The sequence below is a fragment of the Frieseomelitta varia genome, unplaced genomic scaffold (genome assembly GCF_011392965.1).
Source record: "Frieseomelitta varia isolate USP_RPSP 00005682 unplaced genomic scaffold, Fvar_1.2 scaffold_361, whole genome shotgun sequence".
NCBI lineage: Eukaryota > Metazoa > Arthropoda > Insecta > Hymenoptera > Apidae > Frieseomelitta > Frieseomelitta varia.
The window spans coordinates 7,380-25,051 of NW_025110103.1; the positions used below are offsets into that span (position 1 = coordinate 7,380).

Here is a 17,672-nt window from a genome sequence, read left to right on the forward strand (position 1 = left end):
TAAACGATAAACGTTGCAATGATTTTGTTTCAGTATTTTGTAGAGTAATCGGATATTCTCCGATTTCATTGTTATGAAATTTTAATTGAAATTGTTGCAGTGGCAATGATAAATATTATAATTGTTGCAATTATAAATGATATGTCAATTTTATGTCGGGTTTTATAATAAAATAGTCAATATAATTTTAATGGAATTTAAGATGCGAAAGAAGCACGAAACTTAATTTTATTTGTTCAAAAATACTAAATTTCATGTGCAAGAAGACACTTCGCGATGTGCAGATTTCTGAATCAAAGTAATAATTTTGGAACATTATTTTTGCATTTTCAAATGTGTGCTTTGATGAAGAAATCGCCTAAGGAATTTTTCATCAACATTTCACTTAGAGTTCATTGTTACTTATTAAATTTTAAATATTGTTGCTTATCCATTGTTGATTTACTTTTATTCAAATATAGTATGAATTATTCAAATAAATTATAAAATAGAGTCATTGAATACTAAAATAAAATAAGAAAATACAATATTACTCCGTTAGATGTGAAATAAATACGTTAATCATTTTTTAGCTTAGGATTTCCAGGTTTAACCTTTTCCATGTTCACTGCCAGGATCTCATTCACGTGCCCAGGTGCTACTTGGGTGGGAAAAAGGCAACGAGCATGATGACCATAGTTCATAAACTTAATATGTAATTTCTCAGCGACTGATGATATGTTAGCGTATCGTGCACGACGTATTTTTCACATATGTGTGTGTGTATTAGGCTGTGTAATTGCGTCGTTTTTGTTGTTCTTTCAAGCAGTATAATTTTGAAATATTAATAAATTACACGAGTACTAATGATACGATCAGTTAATTACAACAAAAATTTTAATATCATGAATAGTATCATTAATCTTAATAAACTATGATAATGAAAACTATATAATAATAGTAACGAATTTCAATAACATCATTTCTTCAGATAATGATCATGAATGTTTAATTAAGATTGGAAATATTTTACGCAATGGTCGCTAGTAATCATCAGTTGATTTCAGGAAAATGGTACGTAAATTAAAGTATGAAAGTTGTGTGTTAAGCTCGGGTGTCGGAGGCGTCCCGGGACGTTCTCTCTAGATTAGGTTGCGCCCGGGTGTATGTGTGAGAACCGTGGAGTGAGTGTGTTGGTGTGCCTGTCTTTTGCCATTTTTTAAATATAGAGCGGCTGGATAGGATAGGTAACTTACTTTCTGGTATGCCTGTTTCTAACTCTAAGTAGGTAGGGCCGGGGACCGGTTGGTGCGTTTTTGCGTGTCCAACTTGTTTCAGGAAGTGTAATTTTTTAGCACAGCAGGTCGCTCGTTTGTAGTTTTGTTGACTTTTCGAATTTCGCGGTCGTGGTTATGAGCTATCGTTTGCTTTGCAATTAGAAAGATTCGAGGCTAGATTGTATTTCAGCGGGCATTGCGCCCGAAGAAAGAAGAGGCTTCAAGCCGAAGAGGCCCGGCAAATTGCCACAGAAGAGGGCAACTACGAGGCTAGCCATTCTCTGAATGGGGAATCCATCAAGAGTATGGGAAGTCATTCTTGTTGCTACTTTGTCACTATGCTCGATTTTAGTATTTGTAGTAGTAGTTATAGATTATATTTTGGCTGTTTGATATATTGTTACTTTTTTTCATTAACGCTACAGACAATAGCCAATCATTTTATTACAAATTTATGGTAGTTTCTTAAAAAATACTAAATTACTAAAATTTGTTTTGCTCCTTTTTACTTAAATTCGTATTACTTTATTTAATTTTTTATTCACATAGAGAAGATTTTCATCAATTTCATTTTAACTAATTGAAATTTCTCTTTTTCTAATTACATCGAACATGCATAGAAAAGCGATCGATTAGACAGTTTTTAAATAGATCGCGCGTACAGGTATCGGTAAAGCAGTAGCCTTAATTACCAATTACCGTAAAGACAACCGGGAGATTATCGTTAGTTGATAATATAGAACTCCGTGTCGCTGTTGTTGGTTAACAGAAAGCATAAAGCAAGGGGAATTCAGGCATCGATCTAGGACGATGAAGAAAGTACACTAGGGTAAATATACAACGTACGACATTTATTCTCTCATCTTTCTTAAATCGATATCCTACGTACGGGTAGATACAGAGGATTCTATAAAGGTACATGAATTTCCATGAATTCTGAAAATTCGAGGAGATATATCAGCGTACCCTTACGACATCCCTTCTATTCCTCTTTGTCGTGTGCGTACAACTGTGTATGCATGTGTGCGTATCTATACTTCCGTTCCGAATGCACTAACCCATTTACCTCGGACTCATACTACGTCGCAACTTCCTCCTGCGCGTTTCAATCTTTCATTCGAACGACTCTCCCGCGTTTTCATTGTCTACGAGTCTCGTCTCTTCCTTTGTTTTAAATAAAACATTACTCTGACAAGAACAACGACGTTTTTCTTTTCCTCTGTCACAAATATCGCAGCCACACGCACTCTGATTCGCCAGCCTGATTCGTTAATAGAATTCGAACGACTCGGTTCTGAAGCATAGAAGAATTTAATTCGATTCGTTCTTTTATTTCGTCGTCGTTTTCTGATCTCCCCCTTCTTCTTTCTTTTTTTTTTTTTTCTTTTCTTTCTCGTTTCGCGCGTTTGATAAACCTTTCTACTTCGAAATGAAATCCTCGTCGATCAAAGAACGATCGTCCAACACGAAACCGTGAAACCGGGATATTTACAGTGCCCACAGCTGTTTTGAAAAACGAACCGACACGACGATACTCTCGAGAATTATTCCCGACGTATCGATAACTCGACCGAGAACAGAATCGATTTTCGAACTCGCACGGACTTTGCCTAAATTTCAATCAACTTCTATCGGTCCTATACCCCTTTGATTTCCCTTTCATTTCCTTTTTTACCGAAGATATCGGCTCGGGGCGTAATTTTCTGTTAAAAGCGTCCGATAAAAGCCAACGTTTGTCTAATTCTCATTTCCCGTTCTTTCAACAACGACGAATTAAAAACTAATTAATTAAACGCATTCTATGTACACATCGACGCACAGTGTCTGGTCCTACGCGAGAATTGTCACTCCACGTGATATGCCACGGACTCGATTCCCTGCTAATTTCACTCTTCGTCCATTCGTTCGCCTTTCCAATCGATACACTAGCGGAGAGCTCACCCTCTACGGTTCAACAGCTTCGCAGCTCTCGAAGCTCTGACTCGAGCCGAGCAACGTTTCATCAACGTTAAATGAAATTCAATATAAATGATATGTAAATGGAAGGCGATGCTTTAACGCGGTACCGTACTCTCTCTCTCTCTCTCTCTCTCTCTCTCTCTCTCTCTCTCTCTGTCCTCTCTCGTTGGGAAATTTTACTTTAAGGGAGCTTCCGTCCTCTGCACGGTATAGTTTTTTTTCTTTTTTTTTTTTTAAACTCTTAACATTTCAGACGTTCTCACGAGAGACAGACCCTCCCCTATCAGTTTCTCCTCTCGCGAACGATCTCTCGGTTTCGCCCTCGAGTTAATAAGAAAATTATCGGGATCAAATCGCGTTCTCTAGTTCGCCAATTACACGTTCGACAAACATACCGAGGCGCTGAAAGGCCGCAGAGGGTTGAAAAATACCATGAAACCGTAGAACCTTTGGACCAACGTCCGACAACGATCTTCCTTTGTCTTTTTTCGCTTTTTCTTCGCAATGTCGAACCTCGAGCGGCGTGACAACACCGGCTCTTGCACGAACATTTCCGTTCGTTTAATGCCACTTGTCGATATATTGTCATGGATTCTTTTTTTCTTGCCTGCTCCGTTCCGAGCCGCTACTTTCTGATATAGACGAACGAAGAAACGCGGCAAAAGTCGACGCTCCCATACCCTCGACGTCGTTCTGGACATTTTCTGGACGACAATCCATTTTTTTCTTTTTTTTTTTTTTTTTTTTCACGATCTTCAACTGCTTTGGTTGGCTTTTCTTCCTGACAGACGAAAGAGGAACCAACTTACGATGCGTTAAGGGCACTCGAAGGATTGAACAGTTTTCTTAGAACGCGGACGGCGATTACGGCCGTCGCCATTCGACAAATTTCAGTCCCGTAGAAAAAATATTCGCTCGATTTCCTACTAAACTCTCTCTCTCTCTCTCTCTCTTTCTCTCTCTTTCTCTCTTGCGCAACGAAATTACAGGTTCCCGTGGTTTGCGAAAGCGTACAAGCTCTTACTGTTAAGCCCCTCGTCGTCCCGTGCACCGCCGATCCTGTCGATTTACCGCAAACCCCCTCCACCAATTTCCAACCAATTTGAACATGTTCGACTAAGTAACTTGGAGATAGCCAAGATTGATCAACATCCGCAATTACGTGTTTTATCACCTTCCGACCGGAATGAATGGTTCTCCGCGACGTCCGGCGCGCGTACGCGGGCGCATGTACGATTTCAAAGCTTTCGAAAATATTTAATATCGTTAAGGGTGGTGGAGATTCAACATTGAATTTTACACTGAAATTCGAAGCTAAGTAAGTGTGTGTGTATTGATATATATATGTATGTATGTATGTATATATGTGTATGTATGTACGTACGTAGTTCCGCTTGTCGAACGATCTCCAGTTCTGCGCGCAAGCTTCGAAACTCGCGTTTTTTCGAATTCTCACGGAAGGGGAAGAGACATTCTCCTCACTGGGAGAATTTTTCCCTTCCCGAGGCACTTCGCCTTTGAATTTTAGGACACGTTTCTCCTCTGTTCTCGTCTGAGGAGGTCGAAACGAAAAAAAGAAAAGAGTAAAATTCAGGAAGATGGGGGTTCCGGTGGTGAGCGCCGCTATCGAGAAAAATTGCTTGCCGAGGAAATCCAAGTTAAATAAAGAGAGAGGGAGAGGGAAGCAGAAGAGGTGGACGGAGGAGGAGACAAGGGGCAGCAAGCACGAAGTTGAGAAATTTCGGGGACTTTTTTTTATAGCTTTTTCCCTTTTAGAGCAAAAAGAAGCGCGAGAGCTCGAAGAAGAGTTGGAAGAATTTCGATCGAGAAGGATCGTTCCGTTTCCCCCTCCCTTTCGAAAGAAGCATAGCGTTGATTCTTTTTTTTTTTTTTTTCTTTACACGTCCACGTACGCTCGACAAACACGGCATGCGATACAAATTCCTTTCGAAACTACGTCGGTGAAGAAAAGGAAAGGGGAAGGCGAGAAAGAAAGAAAGAAAGAAAGAAAGAAAAAAAGAGAAAGAAAATGGAAATACAGAACGTAGGAAACGGTGAACGAGAGAAAATCGCTAAGGAGTGAAAAAACAGCTATCTAAACGATCGACGACGGAGCGTCGATCAATTTGCAAATCGAAGAATCGCGAAGCGCCCGCGAGGGGAGCCAAGCGTGACAGGGGTACGGTGCATTTTGGCAGGGGGCCAGAGAGTCGTTGGAAATTGCTCGGAGACTTCGCGTAGCCTATTGTCGACTGAACAGACCGGTAACCGTCGGGCAAGATCAACGACCTGCGGCGAAGCTTCGATCTACTTCATCGAGATCGTCCGTCGATCCGTTTCGATCAAGCCGTTGTCGTTCCCTGTGATCAAGCTGCCTCGGCGATGCACCGTGGTCGTCGTCGAGGTGTTCATCGGGCTCTTGGACGTCGTTTCTGTGGTCGTGCTTGTCGACGCCAGTCTCTTCTGCGAACGAAAGACGAGTGCTTTGTCAATTGGTGTATTTAAAATATCTTTAAATTGCAATTACATCATAATAATTGTAATTAATATATTTAAATTATAATTGTATCATAATAGTTGTAATTAATATATTTAAATTATAATTATATCATAATAATTGTAATTAATATATTTAAATTACAATTGGTTAATGGTTAATTGGTTAATATATATAAATTATAATTGGTTAACCTTCTAACGACGTCCCTTCGCTAGTGGACGGATTTAAATCGCCAGACGAAGTTTAATTTTACATGTTTTCATATAAATTATTGTAGTTCCTATATTTTCAAAGTTAATCAAGTCAAATAAAGACTCAAAACAAGAAGACATTCGGCTTTCTCAGATTATATTATATAGGTGTCGATATATCGGACGTTAGTACTTAGAAGCTTAATGTCATCAACGAGCTACAATAAACGACAAATGGCGAATAAATAATGGGGAATATATCGACAGAGTGAGTCCTAAACCCAATCCAAAGCAACACTTCGTTAGATCAAAAGTTTGCTATTGAATCGATTGAAAATAAAAAAAAGTAAGAAGTAAAGCAAGGAAAGGACTGAATTTCTTGTTGTATTGAATTTTACACGAAAGGTGGCTAACTGGCGGCTTTTACCCCCACCTCTCTGATCGCTAGCGCTACCCCCTCCACGACAATAAACGCTAGCGCTACCCCCTCCACTACAATAAACGACAAATGGCAAACAATGGGGAATATATCGACAAAGTGAGTCCTAAACCCAATCCAAAGTAACACTTCGTTAGATCAAAAGTTTGCTATTGAATCGATTGAAAATAAAAAAAAGTAATACAAGTAAGAAGTAAAGCAAGGAAAGGACTGAATTTCGTGTTGTATTAAATTTTACACGAAAGGTGGCTAACTGGCGGCTTTTACCCCCACCTCTCTGATCGCTAGCGCTACCCCCTCCACGTAGCTCGCGAGCCGCCAGTTTCTGGGATTAAAATTCGATTCACACAACGGTTGTTTGTTTCATCGAGAAATAATGTTGTTTCACTGAAAAACGGAAATTATTTACGACTCGACCAACATTACCTCTCGCGGTGTGGATATATACGTTAACCTCCAAACACTTCTCCCGTTGCCTAAGTCAATATCCCTCTGCCCTTGAATTCACGCTCGAAAAGATCCCCGTCGATCGATCTGCTAGACCAACAGCAATCTCAAAGGCCGCGATTTCAAAGCTGTCCGGAGCAACCGTGTTTATTAACCTCGCGAACCTTCCCCGGAAAGTGGAGAAGGGAATCGATTTAAGGGAACTTTCGGTCTCTATTCGACCAATGGCCGGACGGAGATCAACCGTTGATTCAACCGGGAATATCCGGATCGGGGATAGAATCGTGCGAAACTTTATGTTCGGCGGCGAACTTTCGCAATCAGGCCGGGGATCACGTAAGATCCACGCCGGAAGGGAGGCATCGCTCACTTCCGGCCGGTAAGGTCAACCTAGTCCGGGCACGTCCTCGTCAACGAATTCCGGAAATTGCGGCACGTAAAAGCGTCGCGATGCCACGGGGTTACCTTCCAATTCGAGTGTCTTTCGGGGCTTTCTCTTCCAAACGGCGCCAGCCGATCGCCCATCTTCGTGCCCCGTTCGTCAAAAAGCTCAGCGGCTGTTTTTCAGTCGTTAAAGACAAACGTTCCGTGCCACGTGGTGCGTACGCGCAGTTCAACTATTTGGAATTTTTTTTACAAATTAGACGAAGAATTGTTTTTACAAATTAATGTTATAAAGTCAGGTATTGACATCTTGATTAAAATAACGATAAAAAGTTAAAATTAAAGTGAATATTACTTATTAGTATTTAGTGTTATTGTATAATTTATATAATAGAATTTAAATAATTTAATACTATTTGCTATTACTTAGTACACAAATGACAATAATAAAAATATTTGGAACAAAATCTTTTATTTTAAATTAATTTTCGTTAAAAAGTTGTTTGTTAAAATAACCCCTTGAAATTAAATTTATTGCCTTGTTCTGTAATGCTTAAATCTTAAACTCTGGACTGTTTTTCAGTCGTTGAAGACAAACGTTTCCACGTGGTGCGTATGCGCAGTTCAACTATTTGGAATTTTTTTCAACGAAGAATTGTTTTTACAAATTAATGTTATAAAGTCAGGTATTGACATCTTGATCATTTTCTTCGACTGTTTGTTAAGATCAATTCAATTCGGCAAGAAGACGCTGTGAAATTTGTGATCAAAATAACGATAAAAAGTTAAAATTAAAGTGAATATTACTTATTAGTATTTAGTGTTATTGTATAATTTATATAATAGAATTTAAATAATTTAATACTATTTGCTATTACTTAGTACACAAATGACAATAATAAAAATATTTGGAACAAAATCTTTTATTTTAAATTAATTTTCGTTAAAAAGTTGTTTGTTAAAATAACCCCTTGAAATTAAATTTATTGCCTTGTTCTGTAATTAAATCTTAAATCTTAAACTCTGGACAATTATAGTTTTTCCATTGTTACAAAAATTATAAGACATATTTCAGAAGTAAAATGATCAATCGTAATAAGCTTAAATTTCTCAGTAACGCGTGTAACTGCGTGTCGTGGTTTTGATATACTCGTCTCTCTCTCTCTCTCTCTTTCTCTCTCTCATCGTTTTCAACGTCTCGACAAAGTCGACGATGTTTGTCGAATAATTAGAAACGGTCAATTTTCAATTACCTTGTGTTAAAAATCAGTTAAAAGCTTCAATTCATTAAATGAATTAACACTAGAACTACCGATTAAAATAAAATTTCCATCGGAGATGTTACAGTAGAAAAAGAAAAAAAAAAAAAAATAAATAAATAAATAAACGGAGCTTTTATTAAAAGAAAAAAAAAATCGTTTAAATCTCAAAAAATAAACCGTTCTACACCAATTAAAATTTCACAGCCATATTTTCGTAGTACTTTCTCAGCATCTGTACGAAAATTATATCAAGGCACCAGTCTTGTCGTTAACTGATCGTCGATTCTCACCCCGTCGAGTCGCGAGAGCGTAGCGGCGTGGGAAATTGAATAAAACGCGAGTCGAGCTCACCTCGGCCTCGTTCTCTTTGTAAGACCAGAAGTCAATTTGCCTGAGTGCCTCCAGCTGGTTCTCCAACGGATCGCTGTTATTGCCTTTGGCCGGTCCGTTTCGCAGACTGGTGTCCTTCTTCCACGCGTAGATCGGTCGCTCGAGGCCCACTTGCACCTGATTACTACCCGTCCGCTCCTGTTCGTCCGCGCGGCCGTTTTCGCTCCTTGGGTCGTCTTCGTTCTTTCTCCAATCGTTTCCGGTGTACTTGGGCGAAGAAACCGCGGACACCGCGACGAACGCGTTTTTTGACTTGGACGAGGTCGCGTCGGCGGTGGTACCGGGCTTCGAGATGGGCATCGCGGTCACTCTGTGATAGGCGAACTGTTTCCATTTCGCCGGCCAGGTGCCGGTCGAGCTCGTCTTCCCGTAACTCCACTCGTCGTTGATCTTCTGCTGCCACGGCGAGAGCTCGTTCCCCTTCGCCGTCCAGTTGTTCTGCTCGTTGGACTTTTTCGTCCAGGAATCCGCGGAATCGTCCTCCTTGGCCTTCGCCGGCCACGGATCGTCGTTGAACTTGGACACGTTGTCCAAGTTGGTCTTCGACGTCCACGATTCGTTGGACTTGGTCGACCAGGAGCCGCTTCTCGTCGACCAGGAACTCTTGTCCCCCATCTTGGACATCCACGAGGTGGACTCTGGCTTGGACAACCACTCTCCTTTCACTTTCCACGAGTCGGAGTTGCCGCCTTTGGTTTTCCCGAACCACGAGCCCGGTTTGCTCGACTTTTCCGACCAGAGTTCCGGGATGTTTGCCTTCTCCTCGGGCCAGAGCGTTATACTGGATTCATGGTCCATCCACGAGTCGTTGGCTCTCTCTGGCCAGGATCCCTTGCCCGTCCATTTGCCGTTCGATCTCTCGAGCGGCTTCGAGGACCACCTTCGAGAATTATTCTCGTCGGTGGCAGGCTCTATCGGTTTGATCTGATACGGTTTCCAAGTGGATTGGTCGGCCGCCATTACCCAAGCGCCGACCGATTGGATCTTGGGCAAGGCTTCGGCTTCCTCGCTCCACGAACTCTTCCCCTCATACTTTCTTCTCCAAGCGCCGGGATCATCCCCCTGCATATTCTCCGTCTTCATCCAATCGTCCTTCGAGCCCTTAGAATCCGACAGCATAGCCCACGATTTCATCGACTCTCCGGATCTCGTCTTGTAGTCGCTGAAGTTGCTTCTGTCGTCGTACGACTTGTGCCTCGTAGCCTCGTTCGGCGACAGTTTCTCCTCGTCCTTCGACGAGAACAGTCTGCTCTGTTTCTCGTCCTTCGGTTTCACCTCGCCGTTCGACTTCTCGGCTTCATCCTTCGACCAGCCGGCGCCGCTCTGCTTGTCCAAGCCCAGTTTCTTCACCAGGTCGGCGTTCGGGTTGTACGACTTGCCGTTCTCGTCTTTCGGCCACGGTTTCGCGCCCGGTAGCTTGTGAGGCCACGTGGCTGGGTCGGAGGTCAGGCTGTTCCACGTTTTCATGGTTATCTGAGGCAGCACGACTTTCTCCTTCTTCTCCTGTTTCGCGGACGATCTGTTGGACTCGGAGCGATTCTTGCTCTTCTCCCAGACGCCGTTCGCCTGATTCGCCCGGTCGTACAGTTTCGCGGGCCTTTCTCCTTGTTGCCAAGTGTTTGGCGCGACTTTCACGGGTTTCTCGACCGGCCAGTTGGGCCTGTCCCTGTTCCACGTGTGTTGGACACGTTGCTGCGGCCACATCTTCTCGGCCTCGGCTTCCTGCTCGGCGTCCTCCTGCTCGTTATTCAACACGGACCAGTAGCTCTTCTCAACCGGTAGAAAGCTACCGCGTTGCGACCAATAGCTGGCCTCGTTCGAGGCTGGCTGCCTCCAAGACCATTTCCCGGAGGGAACAGGCAACAGTGGACGTTCCTCCGGTCGCCAGGGTGGATTGTAACCGTAGGATAAATCCGGCCAACTCTTGCTCAAAGGGAAATCTCGTGATCTTGGCTCGTACTCGTCACTGGCGGGAAATCCATCCGACTGCACGTTGAAGTCGCCTTGGTACTCCTCCTCGCGTCTTCGCAAGAACTCTCGCGACGCTGGCGACAGCTGATTGTATCGCAGTCGGCGGTACGTTTCCGGTATGTCGTAGTCGGGCAGGCGTTCTGGATCTGAAAGATCAAAGAGCATTCGGGCACTTTCGGTCGAAAGGATTCGAAATTTCAATCGTTTGTTGGAATGCTCTTTGTATGGAGCAAAGTAATATTTTATATTGTAATAAAGTTTTCGTAAATATTTTATATTACATTAAATTTAATGATATTTTATATTATAGTAATATATATATTAAATTTTATAGATAAATTTTTTTTATAGCAATATATATATATTAAATTTAGTTAATATTTTATATTATTATATTTATCGTTTGGTTAAAAGTTTGCTGCTGAATCGATTGAAAATTGAAACTTGTTTATACAGAATAATACAAGTAGCAAGGGAAAGACTGAATTTCGCGTTTTGTATTAAATTTTACAGCAGAGGTGGCTAACTGGCTGCTTTTGTCTCCACTTCCTGCGTTGAAAGTGTCGCGGCCATAATACTCGCATTAAGTATATATGTATAAAAATTGTAGCTGCTGGTCAAAGAAATATAGCTAAAGAAAGTTTGTATAAGACAAAATGAACAAAGTGGGAATTTATTTTCATGATGGAGAAACCGGCAGAGTTCGTGTTCTTCCAACAATGGGAAAGAAATTCGTCGCCTCTGATTTTTACACCATCTACCGTAGAAACGAGAAACGCAAGAACGACTTAGGGAGGTATTCTAGTGTAAACTTTTGAAAAAAATCGACTTGTTTTTGCATATTCTTAAAGGACATAATTTCAATAATAAATCTCTGTAACCTTACATGTGAACTCCTAAAATTAACGAAGTTATGGTTGTTTGAAGGACGCGACGACCAGCGCCATTGTGTACCGCAATACTAAACTTTAAAGGCATTTTTCTGGAAACTATGTTTTTTCAGAACGGTGTCCATGATATCTCAAAATCTACTTGACCAACCGACTCAAAATTTTAAGCACGCATTTAGTATATGTGTGATGACTATAGAGCCCCTACCAGAATCAACCAAAAAATTTCACTTTTTATATTTTTTTAGGCTTCCGAAGTTTAACAAAAATATGCAAGAATCGATAATCGAACTTCAAAGTACTCGCTACTTTTTTCTTAATTACCGACCTTTTCCTTTTGTTTTGGCACCTGCTATAGCCTCGTACTAATTAAGAAACATCCGCGTTCTTTTCGACATGCAGAATGGCCGGAATCACGGACACCGTGAGACGACCTTTTTTAGAAGCGACTATGTTTGAGAATACGCAGTACCACTAATTTTAACTTGTTTTGTCCCAAAAAAATTGTAAAACATCGTTGAAATACGTACAAATAAACCTTGTCAACTTGACTGTCAAAGGTGCAATAGTTTCTCTGCAAAAAAATTCTCAAACAAAGTTAAAAAAAAAAAAAGTTCATATTGAAATAACCCCGGTTAAATGACCACTTAACCTAGTCGGCCCACTCACCCGAAGGTCTGTCGTACACGTTCGCGAACTCTCTGTGAGGCTGACGCGCAGCGACCTTGCCAAACCGCATCGGCCTCTGACTCCCAAGTTCGGCGGCCTCGTCCGTCAGTATTGGCTTACGATCGTAGGTGAAAGACTTGCCGTTGCTTTTCGACTTGTTCTGTTCGATCAGCTCTCTGATGGAGGTCAAGCCTCTGGGACTCTGCGGGACGGTGTAACGCGGGCTTGCGGTCTTTTCGCTTTCATCGTGCAGATCCTGCTGCCAGGGCGGGCCAAAGAGCCTCTCGGCCACCAGACGCCACTGGACCGGCGTCGTTTGCCAGGGCGTCTCTGTGGTGGTCAACAGCGGAGGCGTCGCTGGCACGGACGTTAACGCGCTCGCGGTGAAACGATGCCTCGGCTTCTTCTTCTTCTTCTTCTTCAACTTCTTGCGAGACTTTCTCGAATCGTTTGATGATTCCGACGTGGCTGGGAACGACAGAGCGGAGGCAGACTCGTAGCCTCGTTTCGCCGGGTCCAACTCGTTTCTGGACAGCTTCAGCTCGTTCTCCGTGTTCGCTGTCGAAGAGAGAGAGAGAGAGAGAGAGAGATGAGAGACGAGAGAGTAGTCGCTTTTACCTCGTCTGTTTGCGTTTCTTTGATTAAAATGGCCACGCTCTTTTTAATTAGGATCCAGACCAATTTTGAGATTACAAAGTTTCTATACAAAGTTTCTGCGAAGTTGAAATTACGATTATTCTTTCTCGCAGAACAAAGTAATTACGAAATAACGTTTTGTGTATCGTTTGCTTAATCACAGCAGTGATTAAGCACGCTGAAACGAGAGTATATTCGCGTGGGATGTTCGTGGATTCCCAGTGAAGAGTAACATTTATTGACCACAGTACGAGAGTATGTGTGTATTTTACGTTTCATCTACTAAAATAACGTTAATACAGTATAATATACACAGAGTGTTTCAAAGTTAATCTAATCGACGTAAAAAGAAGAGGAAAATGTGTTATGTGAAATTCGACGCCAAACGCTTTATTATATTATCAATTATAACAATTGCAAAACAAGTGAGAAATAGTTTTCAATCCCGTCGAGCTTGAATTAATAACACTATAAAGTTCTCTGAATTTCAATAAAATTACGTTCTTCATTGTTTGCACTAGTTCTCCGTGGAGAGATTCCAGTGAACTTCTGCTGAATAAACCTTTTGCTTTAAAGCACTTCATAAATAAAAATCAAATGAGAAGAGAAGAGAAAATGCCATTCCATGCATGTAACAGTTGTTTATAACTTTGTAACAAGGCAAACGGTTCCCTGCTAAACTTTATATTACATTTTCTTTCTTCCTTTTGCGTGTAGATCAAGCCTTCGTAGTTTCGTCGTTCAAGTTCGGGACACCTTGCGTACCGGGTGAATCACCTAAGAAGTTACTGGAAGTTGAAATACGATTGATTGTATCAAAAAAGTTTTTAAACGAAAGTTGAAAGGGGGATTAATTGATGTAATTGATAAAAATCAAGTTTGTTTTTTTTTTTTTTTCGTTCAAATGAAATCGTATATTTTTTAATAAAAAAAAAAAAAAAAAAAAAAAAAAAATGTATCGAGCCATTTGTAACGAGAAACCATTTCAGTCCAGGAGATATTTTTTAATTAAAATAATTCCGAGTGTTGAATGCTCGCAGAGTGTTTATATATAACAGCAAGTAACAACGGGAGATTGTGTAACGTTTGTTAATTATTTATTGCGATCAGAGTTAAAATAAATGTTTGCTTTACTCTATTACACGATGTGCTCAAATACACTTGTAACCTAATTTTTAAGGAATGTTTCACACTACTTAATATCAATCCAGGTGATAATTTTACATTACTCGTCGACACCTAAGTCCTAAATTAAATCGAGGTCGTTTTTAACTTTTGTCTAGAATTTGTTCTTGGATTTGTGATTAATCGTTTCGAAACTATTCCAGCTTCTAAAGTTATCTTATTGTTAGTTAGATGATTCACTCTGCGTATAGACAGTATAGGAATATTAACTCTACTGCAGAGAAGATATTCATGGCTGAACGAATTATCCGTAATTAATTATCAAGTCCGTTGAATCCCACACATGTACATATGTACTGCCGGCTTAATCGGTTGCCTTGTAACATCTACGAATTTATGGTTTCGATTTCGAGAATGAGAAAGCAAAACGTAGTACCGCAATTCGAATTTTAAATTTCAGTTCTTTCGATTGAAGATCAATAGGTACTTGTGTTGCATATATATACATCCTCGTTCATAAGTTACCGGACACTTGCTTATTTTGATCTAAACAGTTACTAGAACACAGATAGATACACTTTTCTGGATTAATTTTATTATACAATCTTGTTATACGTACTCTATTTACTCTATTTTATAATAATACTTGAAAACAAAATTGATATTTAACGTATATGGTCTGAATAAATATTTCAAAGTCTGAATAAATATTTCAAAGTGTATCAAAAATATGTATATATATTTCAAAAATCGAATCGATGTATTTTGGGATGAATTGGACAGAAGCCTTCAGAAATGTGTCCAAAATCAAAAAAAAAAAAAAAAGACTTGTGGAAGAAATTAGAAGAAGCGTGGAAAGAAATTCAATCCGAAATATTGTTAAAATTAAACGGAACTATGCAACGGTTATTTCTGGCTTTTATATTTGCATAAAGATATAAGATACATTATATACAATTTGGTAAGATTTTTGACATATAAACAGTTTGACATATAGAATATAACATGAATATAGAATATGACATATGTCAAACTGTTTATATGTCAAAAATCTTACCAAATTGTATATAATGTATCTTTGTGCAAATATGAAGGCCAGAAATAACCGTGGCATACTTCCGTTTAATTTTAACAATATTTCGGAATGAATTTCTTTCCACGCTTCTTCTAATTTCTTCCACAAGTCTTTTTTTTTTTTTTATTTTGGACACATTTCTGAAGACTTCTGTCCAATTCATTCCAAAGTACATCGATTCAATTTTTGAAATATATATTTTTAATATACTTTGAAATATTTATTCAGACCATACACGTTAAATATCTATTATAAAATAGAGTAAATAGAGTACATATAACAAGATTGTATAATAAAATTAAAAGTGTATCTGTAGTTCTAGTAACTGTTTAGATCAAAATGAGCAAGTGTCCGGTGACTTATGGACTGTATATATAATAACTAACGCTTTTCTAAGGAGATTCAAAGATTTATCCTTTAATTGTTCCAATGTTGCTCCTTGCTGAAAATCAAGGTCAAAGCCAAGATTCCGCGGCAAGGTATTCCCCCATAGTTCAGAATCGAGAAGGTAAAATGTAAAACTGATTCTTCGTGACAAACGTCTCTTCCCACCCTGTACATTCACTCGTTCGAGCGAGCGAAGGCGAAGGCGAGCGGCGTCGATTTATTTCTCATAAAAAGCGCGTCGCGATACGTCCACTCGAGGCGACGTCCCACCGCCATCGCGGGCGGCGCTCATCCATCAGCCGGAGCAAATGGCCATTATTAAAGCGGCATTGTTCCTGTAATGGAGATTAAGATGGTTTCGCGCGCAAAGCGCTTTACCTACTGTACGCCGCCGGGCTCCGATGCACGGACTAACTTGTTCCTGGATTATTCACTGTCCCCGTACACATTACTCTACTTGTGCGCCGCGCGTTAGTCGCGAAAATTAAGAGAGGGGCCGTTTCGAAAGGAATCGCGCGTGCAAAAGCCCCGCGTTAATCCTTTTTTCTAAATCTCTCTTTTCCTCTCTTTGACAGAAGGAATTGTTGAATTTCGTTTGAAATTCAACGCTCGCGTCGATGCTCGCTTAAACATCGTGGAATGAAAAAAGAAAAGAAATTTTTTTTTTTTTTTTTCTTTGGGCACTCCCAAAGGTTTATATAACATTTGAGTGTTTTGGATTTCGTCGATTATACAGGATGTCACGTGAAAAAACTGAATAAAAGATATAGAATAAAATTTTTTTCATACGAAGCTCTGTTTCCCGAGAAAAATAGCTTTGAAAGTTTATCGAAAGTTTATGCGCTTGATCAAGATTCAACTCAATAGATCTCATTATTATCTCTGCTAACGTTTGTAAACATTCCCAATGTTCGTACGCGAGGGCACAGAATGTCTACCTTTCACCAATCTTTTTTAGTTTAAAAATTGTTGGATGTGACGTCCACGTTGTCCACGCTCTTCTTATTAAATTTCTACGAACATTTTCCACTGTGTTATTTTGCAGTTTCAATGTTGCAAACGCTATAATAATTTTTTCGTTTAACTGTTCAACGTTCGTTGTGCCGCTAGAATAAATGGCCTCATAAGTAAAAATCTAGCGGTGACAGATCCGGAGATCGTGGTGTTCTTCCATTGCAGCCGATCCAATGTCGGTAGTTTTCGTTTAAAAAAATTTCTCACTTCACGAGTGAAATGCGATGGTACTCCATCTTGTTGGTAAATTAAATTTCTTCGAATTTCTTTCAATAATTGTGTTGAATCTTGATTAAGTGCACGTGTACATAAACATTCACATTATTCTATATTTTTTATTCAGTTTTTCACGCAGAATCACCACCTTCCCGCTTGTACCATCAGTTATGTGACACCCTGTATATTCACTCTTCGCTGAATTGACTACGATTGTCTTCCAAATAATCGAAATCGAAATCCTTCAATTTCCGAATATTAGTCATAAGCTTAATAACATACTACGTATATATCACGAATTTTTTAACAAACTGAAATACAACATAGCCCGCGGGAGATTCGCAACTTTCCCAATCGAGAATTTCAATCTTGAAAACTGTTTGCCGAGTCGAGTCGAGTCTTTTTTTCTTTTCGAATCTCGCTGCAGGGAGCCCAACCTCTTTTCATTACCAAAGTCGGAAGATTAATTTCCCAAAACTCTGGAGAGATTCCTCCAACAGTCCGGATGTCACGCGATCCTCCCGGTTTTTCAAGAATTTGTCGCGCGACAATTGGAAGCCGTTCGATCCGGCTCGATCCGACTTCCGAGTTCATTCCCTTTGTTTCCGGCTAATCTCGCCGGAGAAACACGAAATGGCGAGAGTACATCGCGGCGTGAAACGGGTTAACGTATTGTTCGCGTGCCAGGAAGTAATCGAATGAGTGGGACTCCGGGCGAAGGAGAGTGGGATGAAGAGGAGGCGTACGTGTGTGGCGGAGGATGAAAAAGAGCCGAGGCGAAAATCCAAACGGGGAGAGGATTTCCCGCGGGCGAGTTACATTGATTTCCACCGTCGTTATACGGATCGACTAATTGTCAGG

The 17,672-nt window shown here is 40.4% G+C and overlaps 1 protein-coding gene across 1 annotated transcript in view; it reads right to left on the minus strand.

Moving 5' to 3' along the window:
• Positions 1–2,086: 2,086 nt before the first annotated feature.
• Positions 2,087–17,672, minus strand: part of LOC122530895 — a gene marked incomplete at its 5' end in the record, with an annotated part of 37,903 nt that continues 22,317 nt past the window's right edge. Inside the window, 3 exons of the mRNA XM_043658275.1 lie at positions 2,087–5,678; positions 8,790–10,945; positions 12,359–12,916. Of these exons, the coding sequence (XP_043514210.1) occupies positions 5,523–5,678; positions 8,790–10,945; positions 12,359–12,916 (2,870 nt within the window). The remainder of the gene's footprint in view (positions 5,679–8,789; positions 10,946–12,358; positions 12,917–17,672) is intronic.